The sequence below is a fragment of the Lipophrys pholis genome (genome assembly GCF_963383615.2).
Source record: "Lipophrys pholis genome assembly, chromosome: 14".
NCBI lineage: Eukaryota > Metazoa > Chordata > Actinopteri > Blenniiformes > Blenniidae > Lipophrys > Lipophrys pholis.
The window spans coordinates 18,212,392-18,240,144 of NC_137633.1; the positions used below are offsets into that span (position 1 = coordinate 18,212,392).

The window sequence follows — 27,753 nt, forward strand, 5'->3', positions numbered from 1 at the left end:
TACCGACTAAGAAACTCTTCTTTCCAATTCTGTTCTCTCTACCCCAACACACACACACACACACACACACACACACACCTCCTCGACTCATCCCCTCCTCTTGTTCTTCCCTTTCTCCCCCCCCCCCCCCCCCCCCCCCCATACAGTGGCCTAGGAGACGGAACCATGAAAGAAAATGGATAATGTCTCGCACATGGGGTCCAGCACATGGGACTCATTTTAAGACAGAGTCATAATATGTGGCAGTGTACACTGGATTATTGTTTGTTGTGTAATATTGGATCTCTATAGAAACAGAACTGATGCCATCACAAACTGAAATACTGTCAGTGCTGCCGGGCCTTTTTGTTAATAAAATCACTTAATCAACTCACTATTTGTCCTCTTGTTTAGTAAACATCCCAAAGGTCATGTGACTAAAATTCTGTACGACTAAAGTTGAGCTGAGATAAAAAAACAAAACAAAAAAAACACAACAGAGAGATAAAACAACTGAGTAAATTATGCATTTATGAGTAAATGGGAAAGCAGAAAAATCCCACTTCATTATGGAGAAAAGGTATCTTGACATGGTTAAACCAGAAAAATATTTGACTTTTACTCCAAAGCATATAAAAACGCCCATCCAACCCGACGCTGGACTTATCCTCTGGCTGCACACAAACCATCGGGACTGCCCCTGCTACAAGGCCACAACCACTGGAACTGGGTCTGATTGTTGCAAAGAAACTAATACTGAAAGAATGGAAGTCTCCCATTCCTCTCTAGTCACCGACATGTTATCTGTAATACAAATGGAAAGACTCCGCCATGGCTCCATGAACACTTTTACCAACTTTTGGAATCCATTTCTTGCTCATTATGAAAAGGCCAAGATACAATAGCTGTTGACTGAGCTTATGTTCCAATTTTAGTAAATGTTTTTCTCTGCCTCCCCTTTATGCTGCTTACTTGTGTATATCTGACTGGTGATACTTTATGCATCTGAGGCTTGTTGTCTTGTCTTGAAAAAATGAAAATAAAATATTGAAAAAAAACAAAACATGGTTAAACCAGGAGATTAAGAATTGTGCTCCATTTGTGCACAAGTAAATTATTCTTCTCATCTTGTTTTTGCTCATTAATTACAATGTTCCTTCCCACCACTTGAGTGAAATAGACTGTTTGCGCCTACAAAGATTTGTAGGCGCAAACAATTGTTAAATATGTTAACGGGAGAAAACAAAGTTATAGCTGTACATCAAACGTGCACGAATGTAACGTGAAATATCTATTAACATGCTGGGTATTGTCGTCTTATTGGTGTAAAATTCGAAATGTCTTTTAAACTGGTAGCATTCCCAGTTTTGAGCAGCATGACAAGCAAGTAAAAATTTGTTTTTTTCGAGATCAATTTGTTGAGGCAAGCTAAACGTGTAACGGCAGCTTGTTCAGGAGTTTCGAAACAGAAGGATCTACAGTCACGATGTAGAGGCTGGTTTATTGGTACACAATGAAATCTTAAAATCAATCTTTTAACTGAGCGGGAGTCAATAAAACAAAGGCCTGACAGGACTGACTTGCTGTGTTTAACGTTTTTCTATGAAAAGAAAAGAAAAGAAATAAATAAATATATATATATATATATATATATATGGACATTTTCCATGTGCTGTATTTGAAGACAGCAGCTTGTCCAGACTTGGGCTGTAAAGCGTCCAGGAGATGCCGGGCTCTGTGTCTGGACCGCGGCGTCCTCGGAGTTTAAGACCCTTGAACTGACGGGTCAGACGCAGACAAAAAAGAAACTGTTGTGGGGACAAACACAGCTGGACGGTGGGTTTAAATATACACCCTGGCATCTCTGGTGTGTCTGTGCATCTTGGCCCCAGTCACAACACTTATGCTTTCAGCGGCCTCAGTGGCCCACTGTCAAAGAAAAATGCAGAGTTGGAAGAAAAGAGGCCCGACTTCAGAGCCGAACTTTGAAAAGAAAGAAGGAGTCTCAAGGCATACATGGAGGGGAAAGTAAAGCTCGGTTGCAGCCAGGCACTAACTTCTTTTTTTTTTTTTTCCTTTCTAGACATTGATTGAATTTTTTCAGACGTGCTGATAACGACCCCTTGATGATTCACTCATCAACTAATCCTTTTCAATTTACAGTACTGTGTGCCACTCACTTCCTCTTGCAGCAATCCTGCATGACACGCAGACATCACTCACTTAAATCATGTGTTCTTGTCTATTACAACACCGACTGTTCCCCCTTCTTGAGCAGCTTTCCACTTTCCTCCAATGAGTTGGCACTCGGGCGACCACAGCAAAGAGGAAAAGTTGCACCTACCCGACTGCTGCACCATTTCCCACAAACAGATCAGGGTTTTGGTTTAAAGGTCCTCATGCACTCCTTATCCCTGTGTCGTCGGCCCCTCTCTCACTTAACGTCTACCCTGTTCTTCCTCCAATCTGGGGTGTCTACCGGGCCATACCTGCAGTGAGTACATAACACACCTCTAATCTCCATGGGAACAAGCCCTGGCAAGGCAGGCTGGCAATGCAGGAGCACCAGTATGTGACACACCCTGTCTAAACAAATGGCTCTGTCTCAGCCTCACCTGTAGGGCCATGGAAGCTGATCAAAAACAACCCTGACAAGTGGGGGAAAAAAAGTGTTTTTAGAAAAGCTTGGATCTGGATCATGCTCCCAGTCCAAAGTCCAGGAGATGCAGCTGAAAAACCGACTGGGTGACTGGGTGGGTAGGTGGGTGGGGGGGGGGGATTCCAGTGCTGGTCCTGTTATCTCGCTCACGTTGACCAGCAAGCAGTGGGTCCATTAATACCATAATGGGGTGCAGACATGGAGCACCCTGCTGTTTAACAAGTCATTTGCTGCCGGGTCACTGACGGGAAATCAACACAATGGTGTTCATTGTCACAGACTCCATAGCTGAGAGAAGCTCTACAGGTCTTAAGTTACCTATGCTGATCCCTCAAGGCCAAGTTAAGCAAATCTCCCACACCTAGTTTTCCAAGCCATGTCACAACTCAGCCTCCTGCAACTCATCAGCAATCTGCACATGATTTCATATGATTACATTATATAAAAAACAATACTTAATTAGAGACATTGCTTGACCAAATCTGTATGTTTGTTTGTTTATGTCACACCAAGTTAAATGAAGGACACCGTTTGTCCTTTATTTAACTACCATTTACAGTTTGTGTGGCATCAGTCCACCAATGGCTGCGTGAAGTTGTAATTTTTCTGTTCAAACTCAAAACTGTAACAAGTAAAAAGAGTTTAACTCTTACCTTGTGAAACTATATTAAAAGAAAAATTCCAAATGTGAGGATTCACCCGCTCTCCATTGGAAAGCTTCGACTCCAAACTTTTAGCGTCCCTCGGAAAACTCCAGGTGAAACATTTCCGTGAAGAGGCGCGCGGAGACTCGTGTTGGCTCCGCCGCGCTCTGTCGGACCAGACGTGTCCGTTCTGCTGTCAGTGCTGCGGGTCTGCGGACTGAAGAGGAGACAGGAGGCGTCGGGAGTGAAGTTTAGGCTGCTGCAGACCTGCGGCTGTCCCACCTGGAGGAGGAGGAGGAGGAGGGGGAGGAGGAAGAGGAAGAAAGGACGCGCTCAGGTAAGAGAGCACGGCGCGACGCTCAGAGCGCCGAGGACATCTAGTGGAGAAAGGGCGGAACAGCAGGCGGACGTCAGGAGCGTACAATATTATTCCAATGAAGAATTTCTATCTGAAACTTATTTTTTATCTCAATAATTTGTGGAAAGAACAGACGAGGAACTGAGAACTTATAAATAAATTGTACTTAACTATGAGTCAAACTTAAAACTTGAATGTGACTATAAGTCTTGGGATAAATTTATATTCACATGCCAGAGCATGCTGCACTGCAAATTATTTAGTGTTTGCCAAGATTTAAAATGTTATTTTCGGACATGATAGATAATTTGTTTTGTTTTAATAGTTAGTGACTTATTTTGGTTTTGCAGTATATTCTTTGATCAAGATTTAACAATCTTATTTCAAGATCCGTTATCAAGTAAAATGTACTTTGTTTTAAAGTAATTTTCTCCTCAAATGTAGTGTTTATATCTTATAATTGGGCTACCTTTTTTTTTTGCAGTGTGGCATAAACATACTCAAAAAGTTATAATGTTCACATCTCAGGTTCACATTTCTCTCTTCTCTTTTTGGTATATATTTTCAATCATACATATTTTTTCATATGCATTTAACATTGCTTCATATAATCTAGCTTTCAATGTTGGTAATACGCAGAGTGCCGAACTGAATTCCATTGTTTTTGTTACAGTGACAATAAAAAGCTTTATACTCCAAATATTTCTCAAAAAAACATATTGGTAGATGTGTGTACACAAATATCTAACTCGATTTGCATATTTGTACCAAATAAGTTTATTCTTTAATAGAAACTATATATATTTATCTACCCGAATATGATTTATGATATATATATACGTATATATATATATATGTAAGTTTCTAAAGGTATTATGCTATTGCTGTTGATGATTGTTTGTTGTAGAGGGGTTAAAAGTAAATGACAATAAATATATTGTGTAACAAAAGCATAAGCTTTGTCTCTGAAGTCTACTGTAACAGATTTTCATTTTTCGAGTCAAAAATCGCAAAGTAATAGATTTGCTTGTCGTATTTAAAAAACTACATCAAGAGTTCAAATGGGACAGTACTGAGCTCTGTGATCATCTTTTACCCGAGTTTGGTCAGGATAAGCACCAGAGGCCAGGATTAATCCGGCTACGGGAGGAGAGGGTGGATGAACAGAGTAACGCATGGAGTCATTATGAGATCTATTCCAGCCAGTTTAACAAACAGCTAATCTTTTGATTAATGCGATACTACCCAAACATTACCAAACATGAAGACGCATACCATTCACTGGACTCTGTATGCACACAGATAAGCATGATTGATTTATGAGCATGTGCATATATGGACTTTCACCTCAAACATCTACTGAAAGATTTAAATACACTGGACATGATGATTTTGGCTCCTCTGTTTGTCTGATATGAAATATGAGTAATTTAATATTGTGAAACATATGTATTGTTCTCTGAAAACACCCTTATAGCTCCATCATGACATTACTGCTCTGGTATCTCAGTGTGTGGCGTCGTGTGTTTGTTTTTCAGAGGTGTAATAGGCAGCATGCAAAAAGCTTCAAACAAATACTGTAGATGAAATATGCAAACTTTACAGGCAGCTGAGCAAAATACTGGAAAGAACTAATGAAGGAAAAGTTTGTATGATTGCAACATCACATTTTTCTGTAGAGATCTCTGAGAATCAATAAAAAAAAAAAAATACAGTATATAGTTTATTACTCTTAAAACATGATGACACTACCTGCTTGGATGAGCATGAATTGAGGCAGTGAGCCTGTACAAATATAGCTCTCCACGTCCTGAGCAGGCTGCCAGGACGAGCTGCTGCATCCAGAGCATGCTGGCGGGCCGGCTCCCAGCTCTGACACAGTCTGTGATTCCATGTGGGGGGTATGAGAGGGACTTAGATAGAATTTCCCTCCTGTGTTATAAATATACGGAGAGTGCGCCTGTGTTTTCCTGGAGACACAAACACACTGCGGAGGTCTTCTTAAAACTTGAAGCAAGCTGCGTGCATCGGTGTGTGTGTGGACTTTAACGCCAGCCGTAGTAAGTACAAAAACCACGGTGTGTTACTATAAACCAAAAGTAGTTTGGAGAGTTTGTGATGATTATGAATTCTAAGGTCATCCTGTGGGAGATACATGTGTTTTACTGCTTTCAAAAGTTGCAAACTAGATCATAATGTGGCTTTGAACACATGGAACACCTTATATGCGATTATCAGGTTGATCTAATCAGTTTTTGTTAATCTCATCAGTGATTGCTGAGCACTCATTGATTAAAGACAGTCATCTTGTCTTTCAGTGTGATTGTTATGCTAATTCACATGTTTCTTTGAATGCATATAGGCCTCTATATTTCTAATCTCAGATTTTTACATTTCCTTCTAACTGATTTAAAACCATATTATCTATTATATAATGTGTTATTTACTATTTTTTCCCATGATTTATTGGTATATTTGACTCAAGTATTTTCAATTGAATTTAACAGTCTAGAACTCTGCTATATGAATAAAGACCCTTTAATTGATTTTTAGTGTTCCTGCTCATGGACAATCATAGATCACTGGCCGATGGAAAAGACACGGCCTCGGCTGAGGACTCAAATATGGACCCCGAACATGTTGGAGGCGCCACAGAAATCAGCCAGAGTGACTCAGTAACTAGTGCTGACACGCCCGAGGGCACAGAACACTTCACAATACAGATGGACATGAGCAGTTTGGGACAACTGTTTGAGCACAGCATCCGGCGAGTGTCCTGCCTGGAGGGGCAGAGAGATGAGCTGATCCAGGAGCTGCTCTGTCTGCAGGAACCGTGGCTGCAGATTGTGCAGCATCTTCGAGGGAAGCTGTCGATGACACGGAGGCAGCTCTGTCTGGCTCAGCTGGACTTCGCTGCTGTTCGTGAGGAAGTGCAGCAGGTGAAGAGGAAACTGTTTGTAACAGCCAGAGACTGCATCCAGAGCCAGGTGACTCTGGCTGCACGGGAGTACGAGGTGTCACAGTCTGCTGTCACACAGGTAAACAGCAATGGCTTCAATAGGATTGTCTTGCATTTTGTTGAGTCAGAGCAGATTTGGGATTAGAATGTTGTTTTCTGCTCATCATGGATAAGTTCCGCTCAATAGTGGACATGAACATAACTGACTTATAACTTGGCTTTTATGCAGCTTTTGATCATTGTTGCAGCTACAGTGAAAATGTAACGAATCCCACTGTGGACTGAAATGAACATTTAAACTGGGGTGCATGTTGTGGTGTTTGGCTGTGTCAGCGCTCCTCAGTCCCTCGGTAGTGGCTCTATAAACCTGCCACGAAAAACCGCCCACAACTGTTAATCTCGTTTTAAAGTTGTTGCACAAATGTTCAACTTTCAAAAACATTTTGCATCTCCAACAGATGAATGTGACACTCAAACGCATAACAGCCAGAGTTAAAACAGCTAAAAACAACTAAAAAAGGAAGGTAAAATGGTTCAATAAAGAAATTGATAGATAGATGGATGGATGGATGGATGGATGGAAGGATGGATAGATAGATAGATAGATAGATAGATAGATAGATAGATAGATAGATAGATAGATAGATAGATAGATAGATAGATAGATAGATAGATAGATAGATAGATAGATAGATATGCTGAACAGTTTAAATAGCAACTTACAAAGGTATAAAGAGCTAAAACCAGCTAAAGCAGGTGGAAACTGTGTTTTAAAATTAAAATTGAAATTCTTACATCCAACATAAACTACAATTTAGTACAAAAGGAGCAAAATTACTTCAGCTTTGATGAAACTGCATGAAAACAAGGGAACTTCATCAGAAGTTAACAAACAAAGGGTTCCCAGCTTCCATCGAGCCTGACAGTTGCATGACTCCTGCTCACAGCTGTTTCAAACGGCATAAATGATGGCAGGAATGTTTCCAGACACTTTGTGGCTCCAGGCAAGAGGCATCATTGGGGTTATGGTTAGTATTTCTATCATCTGCTTCATTCTTTCTTTTTCTGCACACCAATTGATGACGAAGGCCTCATTATGGCCGCAGGGCTTCTATGTCAGTGCCTCGGTGTGATACCTATAACAGGTAATTCTGTGTGACGTGTGTGCATGACACTGATGACCTGAATGCGTTTGAAATGTCTAAATGAATGTGTCCGATCCAAAGTAGCAGGATCTAGAAATACAGCAGAAAAGAATTGTGCAGAACAACCTTATTGTAGATAAACAAGAATTACTTTGTATTTTCCAGTTGCTGCAGGAAGGTCATCCAGCCTGAGAAACTCGCAAAGTCTCGGTGAAAGTTGCAATTATTCTGAACAAAGGGGCAAAGAATGGAAATACTTTTTAGTTCAGTGGCAGAAATATTTCTGTTTGCAGAGACAAAACAAAAGATTAAAGAGTTTGTGTGAAAAGAAATATCAGTTGTGATTGTGCTGTAGCTACTGCTGCATGTCAGAATGGATGCAGATGTCTTTGAGATAAACAAATACGTGCAATACTTTTGCCTTCAGAACGGTCTTAATTCTGTACTTATCTTTTTTTTTCTGACTAGTTATTTTTAGTAACGAGTAGTTGAACAGGTGTACTTAAAAAGTGTTTTCATGTTACTGATAAATTAATCTTGTTACTTGTGTAAACATGTTACAATGGTAAGTTCAATTTTGATGTTCCTGTCTGATCCTCAGCGGACATAAATCACGTAACACCGTGTATTGGCTTCTTGAATTACCACGATGACGCAAACACACAAATATTTGTTGCTGCATTTCTATTTCCTGCCACTGTCAGGCCAAGGTGACTGATGGGTATTGTTATCTTGTTATCTTAAGTGATTTCCTCGTGTCCTCTTCATTCCCACATCCTGTCAGTCCTCTGTTTACTGAGCATGTTTTGCTCTTTGCAGTTGGAGTTATGGGGTTAATCTCTGGTCTGTAAGTGGCATTTTAATGATAATTTATCAACAAACTCAATAAAACAAATATTTATGTTTCAAAAACCAAGAAATGCAGAGCTGCAAAGTCTAAAACTTGAAAAGTCACACTATTTACTCTATGATCACAGGCAGCGAAAGTGATGGATTCTGGTTTCTTTAATTCTTAAGGAGATTGACACGATACATATATATATGTTATCAGCGATCGCAATCCATAAACAACAATATGATTTATACATTGTTTATAAGTGTCAGTGGCACACCTGTTATAGGTAAGATTGGTCACTTCAGCCTTTTCTTTTAATTAGAAATAGTTTGTCTTTAATACTTTACATTTAAATGGCGTACAGTTCAGAAATTGTGTATTTAGTCAACAAAATATTAGTTTCAAGTTGTATTTTATCATGATTATAGGACATGGGGCATCCTGGTTCCTACATAAATGAAACCACGACTATATTGCCTGTACACAGCTGAGGCTTAGTTTTAAGAGAGAACATTGAACAAAAAAATATGTAGAATTAAAAAAAAAAAAAATCTTTTTTTTTTAATTCTGATAAAAACACTGTCGTATGTCAGAGGAAGTGGTAAATGTATGTGGCTGTTGCTGTGAGGAAGAGAACAAATATTAAAGAACAGCTAAAGGCACTAAACTTCAAAAAAAGGCTTTTTGTTGATGATTTAGATATTTGTCTGCTTCAAGATGAAAACCTGAAAGATATTTGTATTGTGTTCATTGAATTGACTTGTTATACAGCAACTGAACTATTTTACCTTTGAGCAGTTTCCATGTGCAGGCGTTTTTTTGTTTTTTTAGTGTAGTTTTACTTACAGAACAAAATAAAAACCCTCAAACCATAAGATGTATTCAGTCTCTAACTACAACTGCAGCAAATCTACTAATTTCCATGTGTTAACAGGAGGAGCTGAAAGCCCAAATCCAAAGTCAGTCAGAGGAGCTGTCCACTCTCCAGGAAGTCCACCAGACCCGGATGAAGACCCTCGGGGATCAGGCCTCCAAGCCCCACAGGCCCCGAGCCATGAGCGACGTCGGCCTCTGCCGCCAGGCCTCCATCAAGCTGCAGCGGAGGCTCAGCTGCAGCGTGAAGGCCCTGGAGGGCTGGTACGAGCCTCGTCTCATGGCCCTGCTCAGGAGAAGGCAGGCTGGGGAGGAGGCCCTGAGAAAGAGCAGGGAACAGTCAAGTGACCTGAGGGTCCGTGTGGGGCCCCTGAGAGAGGAAGTACAGAGACTCGGGGCGCAGACATCCTGTCTGGAGCAGAGGCTCCGTCTTCTGGAGGCAGAGCGAGAGGAGAACACCCAGCAACACAAGGTACGGTTACTCAGGTCCAGGTGAAAGACATTCGGGATGTTGAGTAAAAACAGCTCAGATACTGTTTTTCCCCACTGTGTTCAGGGGGCTGTAGAAAAATATAAAGAGACTCTGAGAGAGCTCCAGCTGGAATTTGATGTCCAAAGAAAATCAAAACAAGATTTAGAAGATCTTAAGAATGGCCTTTTAGCAGAGCTGACATTTCTGAGGTAAGTTTAGACTGAACGTTCTCTTAAACATGAGCAACCTGATGACTGACAACTAACTGTTCATGTTTGTTTTACAGAGGCTGCGATGAATCCAGTCCGGCGACTGCAGAGGAGGAGCAATGATGAGCTACATCATCACATCGGACCAGTTTTCAAACTGAATCTTAAACCACGACATACTCCGATTCGCATTACAGCGAAACGAAGTTCTGGCCGACCCTTTCACCAACATACGAAAGCAGAGCCTTCAAAATGAAAACTTTTTCCCAGCAGCCCATGCAATGAAACAGTTGACTGCCTTCGCCTTCCCCGGCAGCCATGATCCAGATAAACAAGATGATGAAGCTGGTTGTCAATATACCGCTTGTACTTGACTGCACACAACCAATCAAATACATAATATGTGGTATATCATTCAGTTAGGACACAAGGAATGCTGGGGGGAAAAAATTGCTTAATCATATTCTAAATGCACTGTTGTTGGTTCGATGCCCCACCTCCCCGTTTTTATTATCTGAAGATATCCAGAACCCCAAATCTTTCCCAGTGAAGGTCAGGCGGCCGTTACCACTGGTGTGGAAATATGTAACCATCTGAACCGAGAAGAATTCACCATAAAAATGCAGCTCATTTACAACCTACAGGGTCATTTAGTGGGATTACAACAGTAAAGCCCTATCCTGAAGATCAAACAAACCTGTAAGCAGACACACAGGGGAACAATCTGTATGCATTGGTCTGTAAGCTCAACCTGTCAGCTATTAGAAGACAAGAGAATCCAGCAGATGTGCTACTCTTCCTCCAATGAAAATGGGAAACTTTCTAAAAGGATTTTCATGGCGGGAAATCAGAGCTTGTGTTTGTAATTCTCTCGTCTAAGCAACGATTTTCACACTCCGATCCACAGGATCTCATCTTTGTGGGGCAGAGTGAAGCTTGTAACATATAACAAAAGATTATTCTTAGATGGGAGCATTTATAAGTCAGTAGGCAGTCTTTTACACCTACTGAGCTCTTATCCTGGTACAAAGCATATAAAGCATGCAGCATTAGTTACCATCCATCGCTTAAGTCAACGACAACTGACTCAGATTCAAACATTGAAGCTGGAGTCATGCTTCGTGGTATTGCTCCAGATCCTAGAAATACTGCAGTTGTTTGTAGATGTGTTTAAAACAGGTAAAGCCACGGGCTCCCTTCTTGCTATTTGCTACAACTCAGTACTCAATCATCAGCACATAAACAGCTCAAATGTCATTTTTTATTATGAATACACTTAGCACAGACGATCATATTCAGCACAGACAACTGCAGAGAAACACACAGACAAAACACACAATGTGTCAAACTCACTACAAATATAAAGGAAAAACTACAATATGTACAATTATATTAAAAATGGATCTCTGTAGAAATGCTTTCTCAACAACGAATCTGATGATGACTGATGTGTTTGCGGCCGTTTCCTCCCACCGAGTTTGACAAATAAAAAGATGTAAAAAAAGAAACTTGGACCAAACAGACCTTGTTTTTAAATACGCCACATTAATTCAGCATTTCAACCTTTCGCTCGTCTAAAAATGTACTTGAAAAAGACTTCACTGCCACCACTGAAAAAACCAATCGCTCCTCAACAAGCAGGCCGGGAGGCGAGATGTCGAGACTGGACTCATGCCTGCACCTCCGAGTCAGCAGCTCCTTCTGGGTCCTCGTCGTTGTAAATATTCTCAGCCTGTGGGAGAAGCAGTTTCCGGAGGATTTAGTGCTACTCTGATAACTATGTTGAGGTAAATACAGCTGTAAAGTTCCCTCAGAGATGCACTTGTGGCGGTTTATAGTGATAATCACCACACAGCTCTTACCATCTGCCACACTTGCATGATGTTGTCTTCTGATACAGAACAGATGACCCAAGGCTCGTTGGGGTTCCACGAGAAATCGGAAATCTTTGCTGTGTGTCCGCCATGGATGAACTGAAGGGGGGGAAGAAGGAAAGACGTTAGTACAGGGATGTAAAAACATAAATCCTGTGGTCCAAGTTTAAATTTAAAGGTTATTACGGCACCATTTTACCAGTCCAGTATGACACCCTTGCTCTAGTGCATTACACATTATGACTCATTCTAACTCCCAGATGTTACTGTCAGAACAGACCAGCAGCTCAGGAGGACCGTCCTCAGCATCCTCTGGAGACTGCTCCTCGCCGATCTTGCTGAGGTCCCAGACGTTGAGGCGCCTGTCGGTGCCGCTGGAGGCCAGGATGGTTTCATTATGAGGAGACCACTGAACCTGTGGGTACAACGGAGCCTGCATGTAACATATCTAAAGTATTTATCTACAACAGTTTAACATAGTGGGCATTGAGAGGCGGTTTCCATATATATTAAGGAACATATAACAAAGTTAGACCTCAGGGCTTTTGAGTGGAAAATGTATGACGTCTTAACACTGGTGTGGGCATGAATAGACACGACCATTTAAAAAAAACAAAAAACTATCCCACAGAGAGCTCTACAAAATAGAAAAAACTAATTCAACTCATCAGATTCACTTCTCACCTGGAAGATTTCGTCCTTGTGCGACTCAAAGGAATGCAGCTTCAGTTTTAAGTTCCTCAGGTCCCAGAGAGCCACAGTCTACAAACGAGGCCAGTCAGTATCACGAGGTCACACGAAAAGGGAACCGATGCTGCATCGCGTGAGGCAACGACAAGCCACAAAGTTTCTCACCTTATCTGCAGAGCCGGTGGCCAGAATGAACTCGCTGTAGGGATTGAAGGACAGGCAGTTCACCTCGGCGGTGTGGGCGTCCACTGCATGGCTGGGCTTGGAGGTGTTGTTGGATCGCGTGTCCCAGCTGTCGTAACAGAAGAATCATTGTTGGAAAGTTCAACCCGAACAGTCACTTTGTTTCTCGTGAACCACGTCTCAATGTACTCACATCATCAGCTTCTGGTCGTCGGCCACAGAGCCAAAGAGCGATTCGTGGAGGAGGTGCCAGGAGACGTCCTCCACTACGGCAGTGTGGCCCGTGAAGATCGTCTTGGCGTCCACAATCTTGCCCTCCTTGGGAACTGTGCTGATGTCCCACAGGCATATAGTCTACAAAGAAGACAGAAGACATTTTGTAAACAAGCACCATGCCTGAAAATAACAAGCTTCAACTAAGTTGATATAAAAATTAATGAAAAGTCCACTGAAATCTGTGTGAGCCTTCAGTTTGCTACAATAGTTTTATGGAGAAACACTTGCTGAGGGCCTGCTGACGCTGTTGTCGTTATTGCAACGTTTGAAATCTTGCTACCGAATGGAAGGTAACCTTTTGTTTCATTTGGGTTGTTTTTTTAAAACTTAAACTTTATCCATTATACATCGTAAAGGTTTATGCCTTTTTCCCAGGTGCCAGACAGAACAGCAACATTAGGAACAAAACAAACTATATATATATATATATATATATATAAATATATTTATAAATAAAAGACTGCACTACAGGTTGTCCACTCTCTTGTGTAATTAGTAAAGCAACGTCATTTTCATACAATGGCTGTAGATGATATGTAAATTAGGGCTGTGAATCTTCACAATTTAATAATCTTGTCACAATGCATCCCTATATGTCACATCCTCAATTTTCTTTATAACACCCCATGGCCAACCCTTTCCATTCATTTTCCAAAATGGAATTGAACGAACTAGCTTTCACCTCCTCTTGATATTTTGGCAGAACATAATTTAACATCTGTCTTACATTAGTCATTCTCGTTAATATTGAAGAATCTCCAAACCACGGACATCCGGCATGCTCTCATGCTTATGTAGAGGCGATGTCGCTGACGTATGAAGTCACGCAGTGTTCATTTTTTTCTTCTTCTAACTTCACAACTTTATTGTTACACAGCCAGAAAATCCAAAAACAACATCACTGTGTTATAATCTATAATGTTTTGTCACAGAATTGATGCAGAATCGTCCGTATCGCGATGCATCGTTGAAACGATCAGTGGTTTTCTTCTCGAGTGTTTGTGTGCATGTCTGGAAACAGAATGAGGGGCAACTGGAAGGACCCCAGCACTCGGTTGTATGTCGACCAAATCAATGTCAATATATAAATTAGGACAACCTGCTCCTTCCCCAGCACTGTTTTGTGTTTTCCTACAAACTTATTTCATACGAAGGTATTTCAACGCAGGGGTGTCCTTAAGAGATAAGTGTCATTGAAAAAACAGGAACAACGCAGGACGCCATCGTTCAGTGAACATAGATTTTGGGAGTCTGTGCTGCTCCATGTGGTACATGTCACAAATCTTTTGGATCCAGATGTTATGTGTAGGAGGATCAGGTTTCATCCTTCTAATAGTTATAGACTTCTGTGTATTCTTTGTTGATGTCTTTTGGAAAAATTCTGTCAAAATCTAATAAGCAAAATCAAAAAAAAAAAAGATGACATTCAGGATGCATCCTGACAAGACTCTTACATGGTCATCAGAAGCACTGAGGAGACAGCCGCTGAGGTTTGGGTTCCAGGAGAGGCCGTATCCCTCCTTCTGATGGCCCCTCAGGCGCAGATCGGGGGTACATTCTCCAGAGGGGTCTACAATATATAAAGACATCTTAAAAACTAAAGAGGTGTGACAAAATTATTTTTAATAAAAACTAATAATATGGATTTAAATAGCAACTATAGTTTAAGCTTATTGATTAGAAACAGGAAGAAAAGAAAAGTTCTCACCTAGACTACGGTCTTACCAGGCTTGGAGGGGTGCTTTGTGTAATCAAAGACCAGCACGTCACTGGTGGGGGTCTTAGTAGCAATGATACAAGGATTCTGAGGCATGTAGCGTGCTCTGTTCACTTCACCCTCATGGTTGATCTTGATCTCAATCTCTATTTTCCCACTAACAGATCCAAAACCTCCAAACTCTGAAATAAAGCAAAGTCCATGCAGAAGACAGTCGCTGCAAATATCAGCATTAAAGTTAAGTTTACTCAACAAATCGGGGAGTATATTGCATGTGTGGGTCACGGAATTTTATTGACTAGCGTGTCATCTAAAACATACATACCTTCGGTTTCTGAAGCATTAAAGATTTCAACAAAAATGTAACTTCATTCATTATTGGAGAAAAAGAGTGAAACTAATATGAAAAGGTTATGACAATAACATGAAAAAGTCATGAACATGACTCAGGCCAAGCTGAGACATTTAGCTGGTTAAGCACACAACACACAGAAATTTATCATTTTACAAAGAGATTCATCATCACTCACCTCCTTTCTCACTGTCGTAGTGCGAGGCATCGAACTGGGCGTCATCATTTGGGAGCTGAACGCTGGCAATGACCAGGTGATTCTGCTCATCAGACGTGTGTGTCCCTAAAACCAGCCTGTGCACACTGTAGTCTTTCCCCTCGGGTCTGTGAAGAGTGAAATAACTAGTAAATACTTCATCACCATCTTGAGGAATGTACAAAAGTGCAGCAGATCACGTCTCACCTGGTGACATCTGGAAGCCACTGGGCCGTGAGGCTGGGCCACTCCAGGGCGTGGGTCATGACAAGGTCATAAAGGAAGGGGGTGTTCTTCTTCCAGATCTTGTACTCCTCATTGATCACCCTCTCCTCCACAGCATCATCAAATGCCGCTACAAACATAACACACAGGTTACCAAAATTAAGGCGGTATTCTGCCCTCGCCCAGTTAGCTGGGATTGGCTCTCGCGCCCTGCGAACCTGAATGTGATAAAGTGTTATAGAAGATGGGTGGATGGATAAATCATGCAACTTACAGATCACATGCATAATTTACCGGTCACCTGACATGGACCCGTTTGCAATAAAACCATACATGAAAAAGTGGTATGGCAGTGGGCGTGTACAATAAAGTCATGTTTAAATATTGGTACTTTGAGTACAAATATGTGTATTGTGATTATTGCTGCATCAAATGATTTGTATTGATGATTATTGTGAGATTATATATTATAATTAACCTTCTGTGGAACTCAAAATAGTAGTGCACCCATGTAATAAATCTAGTGAGAAGTATACACGGTTGTATGGCTGTCTTCTCCACAGTACACTCGTTATAATGTTGAATGGCAAAGCACTGGGGTTTATTCTACTATTCAAGATGAACACATGTTTTGACCAAACTTTATAAAAAAAACAAATCACTGTGTGTCACGGGGAAAGGCTGTCATTAACAGGCCAGCCACGGAAATGGGAAATAATATCATTGCATGCATTGATTTAAAAACCTTTTCAGCCAGCGTGCTAGTTGCTAATGCTAGCAGCTGCTAACAATGAAAGGAGAAGCAGCCTGGCGCGCCAAACACCACCGGAGCGTCCGCACGCTGGATTTCCTTCCTCATAGACAAAACGTACGCGCTTACTTTGGTTAAGAAGATGGGTGGGCTTACCGTCTTTATCAGCCATAGCGTTGCAGTTATGCCGCTAATACTGGCAGAAAGAAGATATTTCTTGAGCGAGGGCTCCGAGGACAACACGAAGACTCGCAATGGCGCCAACTCCGTAGAAAGCCCGCAGCCAATCAGCGCTGAGCAGGAAGTCGCTGAGATTACGTCACTACACTTCCGGATTCGCCTCTTCCTGGCTCATGTTGTATCCTGGAACTTCTGCGACATGTTGGAGATCTCCTTAAACACTAGTAGAAACTCCTAAAAAAAACAACTATAGTCGCAATGGACGACCGACAGCTCGACTTGACACCAGAACAAGAGGCCGTCAAAGCAAAATATCCGCCAATCAACAAGAAATATGAATGTAAGTGAATGAAAAATGAGTTCGCTTAGCTTGTTTACTATTCAGACATAACCAGTATGTGATCAGTCACAATGAGTCACATGTAATGTCCTGGTTGCGTAAAATAAAATATCCAACATGTTATCGTGTACATGTTACCAATCTGTGATGATATTAAAATCTATGATAAACAACAAATCCAAAATGTTAGTGGGACATGACAACTTTGCCCTAAAGTGAGGTTATTAAAATGGGCTCAGGGATGGTGTGACATGAGTAGGAATAGTTCTACATTTTAATTATAATTCTGACATAACAATGTTTATAAATCAAATTTTAGTCATACATTTTTACAGTTCCAATGGCACCAATTTGTCTTAAATGCTCACATAAACGATGACTACAGTTTTCCAAACAAATTTGTAATGTTTTGGTCAAAACCAACTGACCCGAAACTGAGTCAAGACCAAGACATTAAGAGACCAAGACCAAGAATTGGTGACTGCTGTTTTCTGTTTTCTGATTTCTAATTCTTTTATTCTTCTTATAAAAAATTTAAATAAGCATGTATCCATTTAATGCATCATAACAATCCCAAAAGTATTTCATGCCAAGCTAATCCATTAGACTTGCACTCCAATAAAGTGTAAATAACCTTGAAATCACAGTATCTGATAGTCACTTCTCTTCAGCTAGTTAGCCAATTAAAAGCATCCACAGAACTCATGTTATTCTGTATTCTACTCTTTCAGACTTGGATCATACTGCAGATGTACAGTGAGTGATTCATGCCATCCCGGCAAACTACACCTGTCTTTCTCTGTTGTTTGTTTATCACTGTTAATAATAGCTGTCATGCTTTCCCCAAGAATTCACTCATGGGGGGAGACGTTGGAAGAGGCCTTTGAGCAGTGTGCCATGGGCATGTTTGGCTACATGACGGACACGGAGACTGTGGAACCGCTTGATACTGTTAAAGTGGAGTCAGAGGGTGAGAATCTCAACCAAGCCACTGCCACACTTATTCTGCATCTGCTTCAAGATTAGTGAAACTAATAGCCTTTGGTTTCTTCTGAAAAGGTGACGACTTCGAGTCGCTTCTCTTCCACTTTCTGGATGACTGGTTATACAAGTTCAGTGCAGATCTTTTCTTTGTTCCCAGGGTGAGTATGTTGATCTTTTTGCTTTTGTGGCCTTCCACAAGTGTCTTTTGTTCTAATTCTTTAGTTTGTGTATGTATTTAGTGCTTATTTTCTGTATTTTATATTGATCAATAGGAAGTGAAGGTTGTGAGCATTGACAGAATAAATTTCAAGATCCGCTCCATTGGGTAAGTTAGTGTGCTCTCCTTCTTGGGTTTTAGTGTGGTTGACTTGCAGAGTCATTGTAAAGTTTAAAATGTGTTAAATTATTCATTGTTGAACATTTATCATCGGTCTTATCACCATGAAATTGTCTTTCTACAAATACTTAGGCTAAATATAACACTGTCTTAGTTTACAAATATGTTGTGTATACCAACAGTGTGAAATGGGAATACCTCAGGTTCAGGGGGATGCAGCAGTTGGAAATATCTTGATCATTTTAATTTTTAAGAAGAAAACATGATTTAAAAAAAAAGTCATACTTGGAGGATAGAATAATTAGTTTATTATAGTACACATTTTAAGGAGTTAGTTCAGGTTAATAAACAAATAATATAATAAAATTAGCTTTGAGACAAGACAATACACAGTTTTGACCATCACAAACTTAAGAAGATTTACCAGATACTTAAAATCAAAAGCACCTCAATATTTTCACTTTCTGACATGTCCTTCTCACGTGTAGTCTTTCTCCTTTTTTAAATAAAAGGTGGGGTGAAGAATTCTGTCTGTCAAAGCATCCACAGGTAAGGCAGCAAAGGAAAGTGAACAGATCAGTATAATGAAAGAAAACTAATAATTACAGGTGTATAGATTTATGACTGATATTATAACTGCTGTGTTTTCTCTTGTCATTACAGGGAACTGAGGTGAAAGCTATCACATACTCTGCAATGCAGATCCACGACAAAGAAAAACCAGAAATATTTACCATTATTGATATCTGATGATACCATTAGAGGTGGCTCGCACTCCTGGTTCGATGGAACTGAATTTTATGGCCATTTCAAGAGGCTTTTTTTTTATCAACGGCACTGATTGTTGAGTTCTCTGGATAAGGTTGATATATTTAAAATAAAATTTAAAAAAATCACATTCTTTACCTTAGTTTTACCTACTTTTGGAATAAATTTTTATTTAGAACAAATCTGAAGTTATGTCAATGCCTTATACATTTTAAATACCTGGATTTATTTTTTTTGTACAGTTGAGTAGATTGCTTGTGTCTCATAATAAATTCTCTTGGATATTTTATGAGGTGTTGGTCACTGCATAGCAAAGAAATCTATATAGAATTTTTCATATTTTGAATATGTCAAAGCAACACATAGAAAGCCTAACCCGTTCATTAGTACAGCTTGAATTACACAAATTCAAGTCTAGCTTATTGAAATTTGTCCATATACTGACTGCCATTAAGACAGCTACTATTTATGTAGTGTTTTAGCATTATGTATGTCACCAACTAAGTCAGAGATGAACACCTGTCCATCCAGCCATCTTCATCATCCATACCACTTTATGTAATATATACTGTATATATATATGTATAACAGTGACGTGCAGTCAGGTTAGGCAGGGTGGGCAGTGCCTACCCAAGACCGAATTGAAATGAATGAAATATTCATCTGATTATTTGTTTTAATTATATTAATTAACTATTTATTTTTCAATTTCCGGTCGCTTACAGTACCTATAGGTTTAAACGCGTCAGCATTTTGTGCTTTTCATAGCCCAAATGACTCAACACCACTATTTCCAGGTATGGCAGAAAGGCTGCACAAGTCACTCACTCCTGCTGCTGTCTTAAGGCCAATTCATACTCCATAATAACAAGAAGAATGTTCGGCAGTGCGTGGTCCTGCCGAACAAAATGACGTAATTTCCTTCAGCCAGCTCGTTCTGGCCGAACAAATTTGTTTCGGCTCTGCCAACTGTCCTGGCCGAACTGTGTAGGTGCCGCACTGCCGAAACTTCTGCACTGCCGTGTGCTGCACATGCGTATTCCAGCTCGCTAATAACTATCAGTCATATTTTAATCATATTTAGTTTGTAACATCACTGCTGTATGAGCGCCGCAGCTCGATAAAATGTCGGGGTCCAGGCTTACGTGAAGCACCTGAACGCATCACTCAAAGCTGTCAGTTCCTGTAGTGAAAACCGGACCAACACCGCACTCGGACAAAAACTCTCTTTTATTACTGAAATAGTTCAGCGAAATGCATTTCTGAAAGCACTGGAGGCGAGAGATAAACTGTGCTGTTGAAAAGTTAAAATGTCGTTTCAGACGTGTGGCTGAGTGGACTGCTATGAGGGGGGCGTGGTCTGCTACGGGGGGCGTGGTCTGTGACTTCGACAGTTTCTTGTCGGAGTATGAACAGTCCTGCCGAAAAAGCTTTTTTTTTTTCTGACATCACTGCTGAATACAATTATTATTCAATTATGGGTTCAAATAGGGAGTATGAAGGGCCTTTACTGTGAAGGCCACGCCCCTTCCTAAAGGCCACACCCCCTCCTGAAGGCCACACCCTCTCTGGAATTCACAATGCTGCTCTGCCTTTGCTGGTCATATCCAGTGTATGGTGTGTTTCAGCATGTACAGTCAGAGTTCTCCAATGTGAAACTCATTTACGTATAAAGGCAGACCGCTACGCTGCCTTTTGACGTAACCGTGCTTTGCTAAATGCTATACGTACGTTCACAGTGCATTAGTGAATTGATACAGCGCTGCTACGCACTCCAGCTAGTTGCCGCGTTAACAGGTAGGATGACAGCGCGAGAGGCGATAAAGACATTTTAACAGCTTTTTTTTGAGGAAAAACACCAGCATTTAAAAGATGGGAGACCAATACCTGAGCTACCAGACCTTCAGCAAAGGAAAGGTCAGAAAATTGTTCGTACTTTAATGTAAATTTGTGGTGCAGGCAACAGTGGTTTCAGCACCGCAGACAGCTCTGCCGTCAGAGTTGTTGTCATTTTCTCTGTGTTTCCAACATAAACAACGGATGCACTGCCATGTCATGAGATAAATGATGTTGGGAGAGTATGGAGACGGCTATTGAATACGGTAAGTGTTTAACACTTGCCAGCCGAAACAGATTGTAGCGTCACGGAGCTGATTGCTGCAATGCATTATGGTAGTGGGTTGGCCTCGTTTCAAAAGTCTTTATTTGGGGTTATGTTTGGCTTGTAAGTGTTGGTAATGATTATGTTGTGTTGTGTTTTTGTTGCTTAGTTCGTGTGGTTAATTAGTTGATCTAGTTTAGTTTAATATTTTGAAGTAATTATCACAGCACATCACAGTTTGCGTGTATATACAGTATACCTTAGGCACCTCTAATGTTTGACCCACACATGTTATCATGTAAGGCGTCACAGTGTTTCCACAGATAATCATGCAGCGAGGTCATGTCAGCTCCAAAACAGGCTGCCTTTTGATAACAGTAACTATAGACAGTTTGGCTCCTTGCAGTAGCTCAGAACTTTATCGAAGATGTTTGACGGATACTTTCTCTGAATGACATTAAAGGGTCGCCTACTGATATTGTCGCATTCTTGCCGCTAAGATTTCCTCATACTCACAGTCACATGCTGGAACCAGCTAACTCTGGCTGAAGTGCAGGGCACAACCTGTACAGGACAATCACACACACTTTCATTCATGCCTAAAGGCAATTTGAAATCACCAATTCACATTTTCACAGGTTTTTGAGATTGATGGATTCAACCACTATTATTATTAAGGCAACATATTGCCTTAGTATTTAGGCAATTGCCTTAGTATTGCACAAGCCTTGAGCATTCACACAATATAATAACGGATGCGTAACTGAATTAGAAGAAAATGTTTGAACTGAGGCCACACCTTACCGGACGCGACGTCAATCCGCCCCCTTTGTGGCTCCTCCCCGCATAGTGAAATGCAGCTGCGCCATTCTTTCCTCCTTTGTCTGACCGAGCTGAGAGAAACGACGCCGTAGCCGCACCGTGCAGAATCGAGCCATTATCCAGCACCGAACAGCAACTTTCCCACAGGAAAGTAACATAAAAGTCCAAACTAACGAGCTAAGCGTTGCTTTGTTCGTTATTCGGGTCACCTCGGTCGCATTATGAGCGAAGCCATCCTCGAGAGGAGCAGCAGCGAGTCCGCCATAGAGTCGAACACAGCCCAGAAGAAAAACAAAATGGAAGACACCAAGTACCTCCCGGAGCTCCTGGCCGAGAAGGACAGCCTGGATTCGTCGTTCACACACGCCATGAAGCTCATCTCTGCAGGTTTGGACGGACGCTGGCCGGTGTATTCAGGCTAATTATTAGCTTTAGCTCGGCGCGAGGCCTGGCTTTTTCTTCGGCCTGAACAATGGCGCATTAACACGTGGTATTTGGTAATGTGGGTCAAACCCGTCAGCTCGAAATGTAACGTTACTCTTGAGTAATCCACTCTGTTGGGCCTTTTCGATTACGTCTTAGTTCATGTTTGCAAGAAATAAAATAACTGCATTCATATTTAAAGCCGTCTTATGTTCCATTCATTGACGCTAAATTTACAAACGCGGTCATTAAGATGAAGCTGTTGGCTCAAACGGCACGAACCCTCCTTGAGCTGCTAAAAGAACCGCTTAATATGCATGCAGTCTCTAAGGAGTAAAAGGAGTCCTTGTTTTCCACAGCTTCCTCTGATTCGAGCTGTGTGTGGATCTATTTGGTTTATATCTACATGCAGCCCCGCTTAATACGCGTCTGTTGTCTGCAGAGATTGAGAGGATCCAGAAAGGAGAGTCGAAGAGAGAGCCAGAGAAGGAGACCTATCTCGATCTGTTTGCTACAAAGAATCTGAAACTCAAGGAGAGAGTGCTCATTCCTACCAAGCAGTACCCCAAGGTGAGTTTTATTCCTTGTAATTTGGTTATGTAAGGCTGATCTGAGTGATGTTAGTCCCAATAGGGATCTGAGCTTTTTGAATGAAATGAGGCCATCTCCCAGCTCAGTGCTGTGCCTTAGTGCATGAAATGGATTTGTACAATCCCAGCCTGTTAATTCAGTGTCTTCCCTCCGTTCCAGCATTTGTCGTATGATGATGATGATGATGCTGCTATTCTACAGTTGATTCTGCATGAGCAGTTTTTGTTATTGTCTTGCTTTCAAGGCAGCACAGCATTCTGTTTTGACATCTGAGTGATTTTTGTCTTTTCCAGGTAAACTTTGTGGGGAAGCTTCTGGGTCCACAGGGCAGCACGATCAAGAGACTACAGGAGGACACTGGAGCGAAGATTTCAGTCCTGGGCAAAGGCTCCATGAGGGACAAAAACAAGGTTTGCAAATAAGAATGTACTTCTGCTATAGCTCAATTAATGTTATTGTCTGCTAAGTGTGTTGTAAGAGCATTTCATGTTATTACATGATTCGTGCATGCTTTACAGGAGGAAGATTTGAGGAAAGGTGGTGAAGCCAAGTACGCTCACTTATCTATGGAGCTGCACGTGTTTATCGAGGTGACAGCACCCATACCAGAGGCTTATCTCCGCATGGCCCACGCCATGGATGAAGTTAAGAAGTTCCTTATCCCGGTATGTGTCTCACAGCATGTTTACAAAAATTTCTTGTACGCAAGAGTTCAACTCCGCTGTGATTTTGGGAGCATTGTTCATATTTGGCTGTTTTCATTTCATCTGCAGGAGCCAGGAGAGTTTGACGCATACATGGATCCTCACTTCTTGAATGGATCTCAGGATGGCTCAGGCAGAGGGCGAGGTGGTCACATGCGGGGCAGAGGTGGACCGCCTGGAGGACCAAGGTAGGAGCGAGAATGAACAGACTTTTAATATTTGTCCTGCGAGCAGCTCCTCAGAGCCAATCACTTCCTGAATCGTGTTCTCTCAGGGGCAGAGGGATGCCACGCGGCGGTCCTCGGGGGGCGATGCGTGGCGGCGCTCCACGGGGAGGACCGGGACGTGGCGGTGCTCCTAGAGGTGCACCATCCGGCCGGGGTGGCCCGGCCTCTGCACCTCCACGGGGAGGCTCTGCTCCCCGCTCCAGGCCGCCTGCAGCAGGAGCTCCCAGGATGCTCCCCACCGGCGCCATGTCCCACCAGCAGCACCAGGGCCCCGCGGGCTCACAGCCCAAGTCTGATTCTTACGATGATTATGTGAGTTTCCATTGGTCCACTTCTCTCCCTGTGGTGGCATTTGGTCATTTTTTTTGGCACATCATGGTTACACCTGGTCTTTTTTTGTTTTGTTTCTAGCCTCAATATGATGAATCGTATGCAGAGCAACCTTATGACCAATATGACAACTACTACAATCAGCAGTCAGCACCTGCGTAAGTCAGTTTCCTTTTTTTATTTAAAGGATTTTGTAATTTCATGTAATTGGGAGCATGTTGTCTGACACTGTTTGTGCTATTTACCCTTAGGGACACAGAATACTACGATTATGGACACGGTGAAGCTCAAGATGCATCATACGAGTCTTACGGTGAGTTTTTGAATTTTGAATTTTTTTTTATTTGTAACTACAGAGCCCGTATTTATCTAAATTCATGCTTTGTCTCGCTTTCTGTCTTCTGTAGCTCAGGATGACTGGGATAACTCATGGTCCGCTTCTGGGGCAGGAGGCAAAGCCCCCCAGTCGAGGCCCATGAAGGGGTCGTACAGGGAACATCCGTATGGAAGATACTGAACAGCTACTGGTAGAGAGTTGCTATGGCAACTGTCTGCGATTGTAACTCGCTTAATGTTTCAAAAGTAATTCCCCCTCTCGTTTGTTCCCCCTTTTTATGGTTTATTTTATTTTTGTTTTTTTTAACTCAGTAGGGGTGTTTAGTTGGATGTATCAGAGCGTTAGAAGTGAAGCTTTTACGCAGTTTCCTTCGTTGATTATCTGTTTCCAATTCATGTTTGTTTCAGTTGCGTTGTGCAGGTCTTAGTGACATAAACCTAACAGAGGAACTCGAGTGATATTTGATGGTTATTTCAGTTAATTGTTATGGATAAACTGTGATTGTGGCGATAAACTCTTCTCACATAGGCTGCATTTTAAAAGTCCTCAATGACTGGACACAAAGTATTCCTAAAGCCTCAACGTTAATGTACGACAGCTAAAACAGATTTTAGTGACAAACTCAAATACCATCCTGTGCTTTTTTTGGTCAACACAAAGATTCCCATCTGTTTATACTGCATTCTAAATACAGTCTTTGGAGTTATTGAAAACTGCAGAATTTAGGTTGACAAAACAATAGATGCTTCTATTTTTGGCACCGTTTCCGAGTGGTGTTCTGGAAAAAGTCATTTCTTGCAAAAAATCATCACTCATCGCCTAATTCTGGTCAACTTTGGAGGAGTAACGGTCCTTGCAGTGTGTGAGGAAGTCTGCAGCCAACTTAATCTTTTGTACATAACCTTAGGACACCTGTGTATGCTTCAAGTCGTGACGTCACCAAAATGCATAATGCTTGTGTACCTTTTGACTAAATAGGAAACTAAACATTTTCCAAAATGTTTTTCTGCAGTTCGTGTTTCAATAAAGTTTCTAGTTTCTTTTTAATCCGTCTAAACTTGGTATTTTGCCTTTATTGTACCAAAGGAACTGTGAAAATGGTCCTCAGTGGTTCTCGACAATGCTGATAAAGCTGTGTGTTCACACGTAAGCCTGACTTTCTTCAAACCAAAACCAGTGTTGTGACCATGATCTTATCCTCTTGTTTTCAAAAACGTATCTAAATGACTCCTGTAATGTCACCTTCAAAAAAAAAAAAAAAGGAACACAATAATAAAGCTCATCATTCCTTGAGGTAATGTGATGCCAAATACATGTTTGACTTGACAATGATATAGTGCTTGAACATGTATTGTCATTAACCTTTAGTTAGTGTATCTCTTCAAGCTCTCGAGAGCACTGTATCTTCAGCCACTTGAAATAACTGAATCTCAACAGTATTTCAAATCAAGCTTGCAGGGATCTTACTTGACTTTGACGCAAAGTCATGCTGGCTGCGTTTTATAAAAGAAAAATATCGCAGAGGAGAGGATTCTAAAAGCCAAAAGATCGCCACAAGAAGGTAAAACTAACCCCAACACTCATTTGTTAGATTTTTTTTATTTTTTTTTGTTTTATTTTCTGTGCAAAACATCCAAGTAATGCAAGTCATCCAAAGCATCTCAAAAACATTGAAGTGCAAAATTATGCTATCAGTAGTTATTCCGAGCAAAATAAGCCGCACAAAACAATCAGTTCTGGTTGTGATGCAACTCTTGCTCAAATAAAACCAACAATTGTCCATTCATTTCACTCAATACTTAACTATTTCCATCTTGATTATCTATACAGACTGTAGATTAATGCAAACTAGTACTTGCACTCAAAGCTTTAAAACAACCCATTGGTGGACAAAAAAAAAAGAAAACCCAACCTTTTAGCTTGAGTTGCATGATACTTAATTTTTTTTGTAGTGTAAAACTAGTTTTGCATGTGTGATGGCCTCTGTATGGATGCTGGCACTGGTGTGTGTGAGATCTCATTTCGTTCTCCTCCTCGCAGGTTGTCTGAGAACTGTGTAGGTGCAGTTTATCCTGACCTCCGCCTATCGACACTTTAAGGTCAGTTGAAGAGCAATTGCAGATTTCATTTAATGTGAGCTGATTATAAAGTCTTTCAATTCTCTTACAGGTCTTTGAAAGTTTTTGCACTGTCTGCGGCTGAGAATTTATTTTTTTTTATCCAAAAGGGCATCGAAGAACATTTTTATATCTTGTGGATTATTTTTTAAATGGGACTATTTTTATACTGAAGGCAAACAACTTTTTTTGTAAAGACAAATGACCTGAGAATAAAGATTTTGTATTTTAAGTGGCATGTGCATTCCTTCACTCTTGACACATTGAGCACTTATTACATTTACATGATTGTCAAGTTATTGCTGGTTTGGTGTACCTGTGTACACTAAGTACATGAGCTCAATTAGAGCTCTGTAGTTTTTATAGCTATCATAGTGTATCTAGATTACTTTTAATGATCCAAAAATAAAGAGAGAAATTAGTCAAGAGTTTCCCATTTATGTGTCCACATATAACCACGGGCAGATCTTGGAAATAAAAGCAATCTTCTAACCATGCAAGGTACTTTATACAGGTTTATGTCCAGAGGCTTTAATTGGTATTTCAAAGAAATTTTGGGGGAAAACAAGATTTAAAGAATTGTGAAAACAGTAAAGTAACATTGACTCACTGTATGTAGAACAACTATATTCATAAAACAAATGGCAACTAAACTATGAAAAAATGTATTTATTTCCCCTGAGTGCCGCTCAATACTAAATCTAGTCCTGTGCCAATTTTTTGGAGATGTTTCAAATGAAACAAAAATGAAATCTGATTGTATTAATATATGTATTGTTACATTTTTCACATTTTATTCAATTACAAGTGAAAGTACTGTTATTTAAAATACTGACAAAAACGCGAAGTATTCCTAACTTTGGACTTTAGACTTTGCTTTATTTATAACTGAAAGTACTCTTGAATATCATGCTCTGTAAATAAACATTTTGGCTCTAAAAAGCAGATCAAAAGGTTTTAATAATTTATCTAAATACACATTTAAGTTCTAAGTGTACTCAGTGCTAATTATGACTTAAAAATTCACAAAGTTGCCTCATGTAAATTGGCCTTGATTTCTTAAATACTGAATAATTACAGAAATTTAATCCAAAT

At 40.8% G+C, this 27,753-nt stretch overlaps 5 protein-coding genes across 9 annotated transcripts in view; 3 read left to right on the forward strand and 2 right to left on the reverse strand.

The window, feature by feature from the left end:
- Positions 1–3,419, reverse strand: part of LOC308119973 (uncharacterized protein) — a 35,238-nt gene extending 31,819 nt beyond the window's left edge. The window contains exon 1 of one of the 2 annotated variants that reach the window (XM_080480302.1): positions 3,292–3,419. The gene's annotated coding sequence lies outside the window, so the exon portion shown is untranslated. Of the gene's footprint in view, positions 1–2,323; positions 2,457–3,291 lie in introns of those variants that run through there. The other variant, XM_080480303.1, reaches the window with a different exon arrangement.
- A 2,185-nt stretch (positions 3,420–5,604) lies between these two features.
- Positions 5,605–11,630, forward strand: LOC308119986 (syncoilin-like). Of its 3 annotated transcripts, none has more exons than XM_080480323.1 (5): positions 5,605–5,700; positions 6,194–6,678; positions 9,514–9,924; positions 10,009–10,133; positions 10,211–11,630. In XM_080480323.1, coding segments are annotated over exons 1-5 (1,068 nt in total). In that variant the 5' UTR covers positions 5,605–5,699; the 3' UTR covers positions 10,257–11,630. The 3 variants fall into 3 exon arrangements, with proteins under 3 accessions (XP_080336449.1, XP_080336451.1, XP_080336450.1); XM_080480325.1 differs by having other exon boundaries at positions 6,469–6,678; XM_080480324.1 differs by having other exon boundaries at positions 5,615–5,700; positions 6,219–6,678.
- On the reverse strand, positions 11,098–16,750 carry LOC308119984 (histone-binding protein RBBP4). The gene is made up of 11 exons (XM_080480321.1): positions 16,554–16,750; positions 15,629–15,776; positions 15,404–15,549; positions 14,882–15,055; positions 14,611–14,726; positions 13,074–13,234; positions 12,863–12,989; positions 12,692–12,769; positions 12,288–12,422; positions 11,996–12,106; positions 11,098–11,865 (listed from the first exon to the last, which is right to left on the reverse strand). The coding sequence occupies exons 1-11, from the start codon at positions 16,567–16,569 to the stop codon at positions 11,803–11,805; spliced, it is 1,275 nt and encodes a 424-aa protein (XP_080336447.1). The 5' UTR covers positions 16,570–16,750; the 3' UTR covers positions 11,098–11,802.
- A 28-nt stretch (positions 16,751–16,778) lies between these two features.
- On the forward strand, positions 16,779–19,294 carry zbtb8os (zinc finger and BTB domain containing 8 opposite strand). Its single transcript, XM_080480328.1, has 7 exons — positions 16,779–16,917; positions 17,649–17,673; positions 17,766–17,887; positions 17,977–18,059; positions 18,174–18,226; positions 18,751–18,787; positions 18,902–19,294. The coding sequence occupies exons 1-7, from the start codon at positions 16,836–16,838 to the stop codon at positions 18,986–18,988; spliced, it is 489 nt and encodes a 162-aa protein (XP_080336454.1). The 5' UTR covers positions 16,779–16,835; the 3' UTR covers positions 18,989–19,294.
- A 2,644-nt stretch (positions 19,295–21,938) lies between these two features.
- Positions 21,939–26,894, forward strand: khdrbs1a (KH domain containing, RNA binding, signal transduction associated 1a). Of its 2 annotated transcripts, XR_013936007.1 has the most exons (11): positions 21,952–22,316; positions 22,795–22,922; positions 23,237–23,353; positions 23,462–23,608; positions 23,717–23,835; positions 23,922–24,186; positions 24,286–24,362; positions 24,456–24,517; positions 24,612–24,786; positions 26,582–26,640; positions 26,711–26,894. XR_013936007.1 is itself a non-coding variant. In XM_080480322.1 (9 exons), the coding sequence occupies exons 1-9, from the start codon at positions 22,151–22,153 to the stop codon at positions 24,719–24,721; spliced, it is 1,191 nt and encodes a 396-aa protein (XP_080336448.1). In that variant the 5' UTR covers positions 21,939–22,150; the 3' UTR covers positions 24,722–25,588. The 2 variants fall into 2 exon arrangements, 1 of the variants encoding a protein (XP_080336448.1); XM_080480322.1 differs by lacking the exons at positions 26,582–26,640; positions 26,711–26,894 and having other exon boundaries at positions 21,939–22,316; positions 24,612–25,588.
- Positions 26,895–27,753: the final 859 nt, after the last annotated feature.

Bases quoted from the DNA above. Each gene is read 5' to 3' on its own strand.
- LOC308119986 (XM_080480323.1), top strand. The intron at 6,679-9,513 runs GTAAACAGCAAT...ATGTGTTAACAG, and splicing joins CACAGTCTGCTGTCACACAG to GAGGAGCTGAAAGCCCAAAT. The intron at 10,134-10,210 runs GTAAGTTTAGAC...TTTGTTTTACAG, and splicing joins GCAGAGCTGACATTTCTGAG to AGGCTGCGATGAATCCAGTC.
- LOC308119984 (XM_080480321.1), bottom strand. The intron at 12,990-13,073 runs GTGAGTACATTG...CTGTTACGACAG, and splicing joins GACGACCAGAAGCTGATGAT to CTGGGACACGCGATCCAACA. The intron at 11,866-11,995 runs GTAAGAGCTGTG...CTTCTCCCACAG, and splicing joins TCATGCAAGTGTGGCAGATG to GCTGAGAATATTTACAACGA.
- zbtb8os (XM_080480328.1), top strand. From the start codon at position 16,836: ATGGACGACCGACAGCTCGACTTGACACCAGAACAAGAGGCCGTCAAA. The intron at 16,918-17,648 runs GTAAGTGAATGA...CTACTCTTTCAG, and splicing joins AATCAACAAGAAATATGAAT to ACTTGGATCATACTGCAGAT. The intron at 18,060-18,173 runs GTGAGTATGTTG...ATTGATCAATAG, and splicing joins ATCTTTTCTTTGTTCCCAGG to GAAGTGAAGGTTGTGAGCAT.
- khdrbs1a (XM_080480322.1), top strand. From the start codon at position 22,151: ATGAGCGAAGCCATCCTCGAGAGGAGCAGCAGCGAGTCCGCCATAGAG. The intron at 22,317-22,794 runs GTTTGGACGGAC...TGTTGTCTGCAG, and splicing joins CATGAAGCTCATCTCTGCAG to AGATTGAGAGGATCCAGAAA. The intron at 24,518-24,611 runs GTGAGTTTTTGA...TGTCTTCTGTAG, and splicing joins TGCATCATACGAGTCTTACG to CTCAGGATGACTGGGATAAC.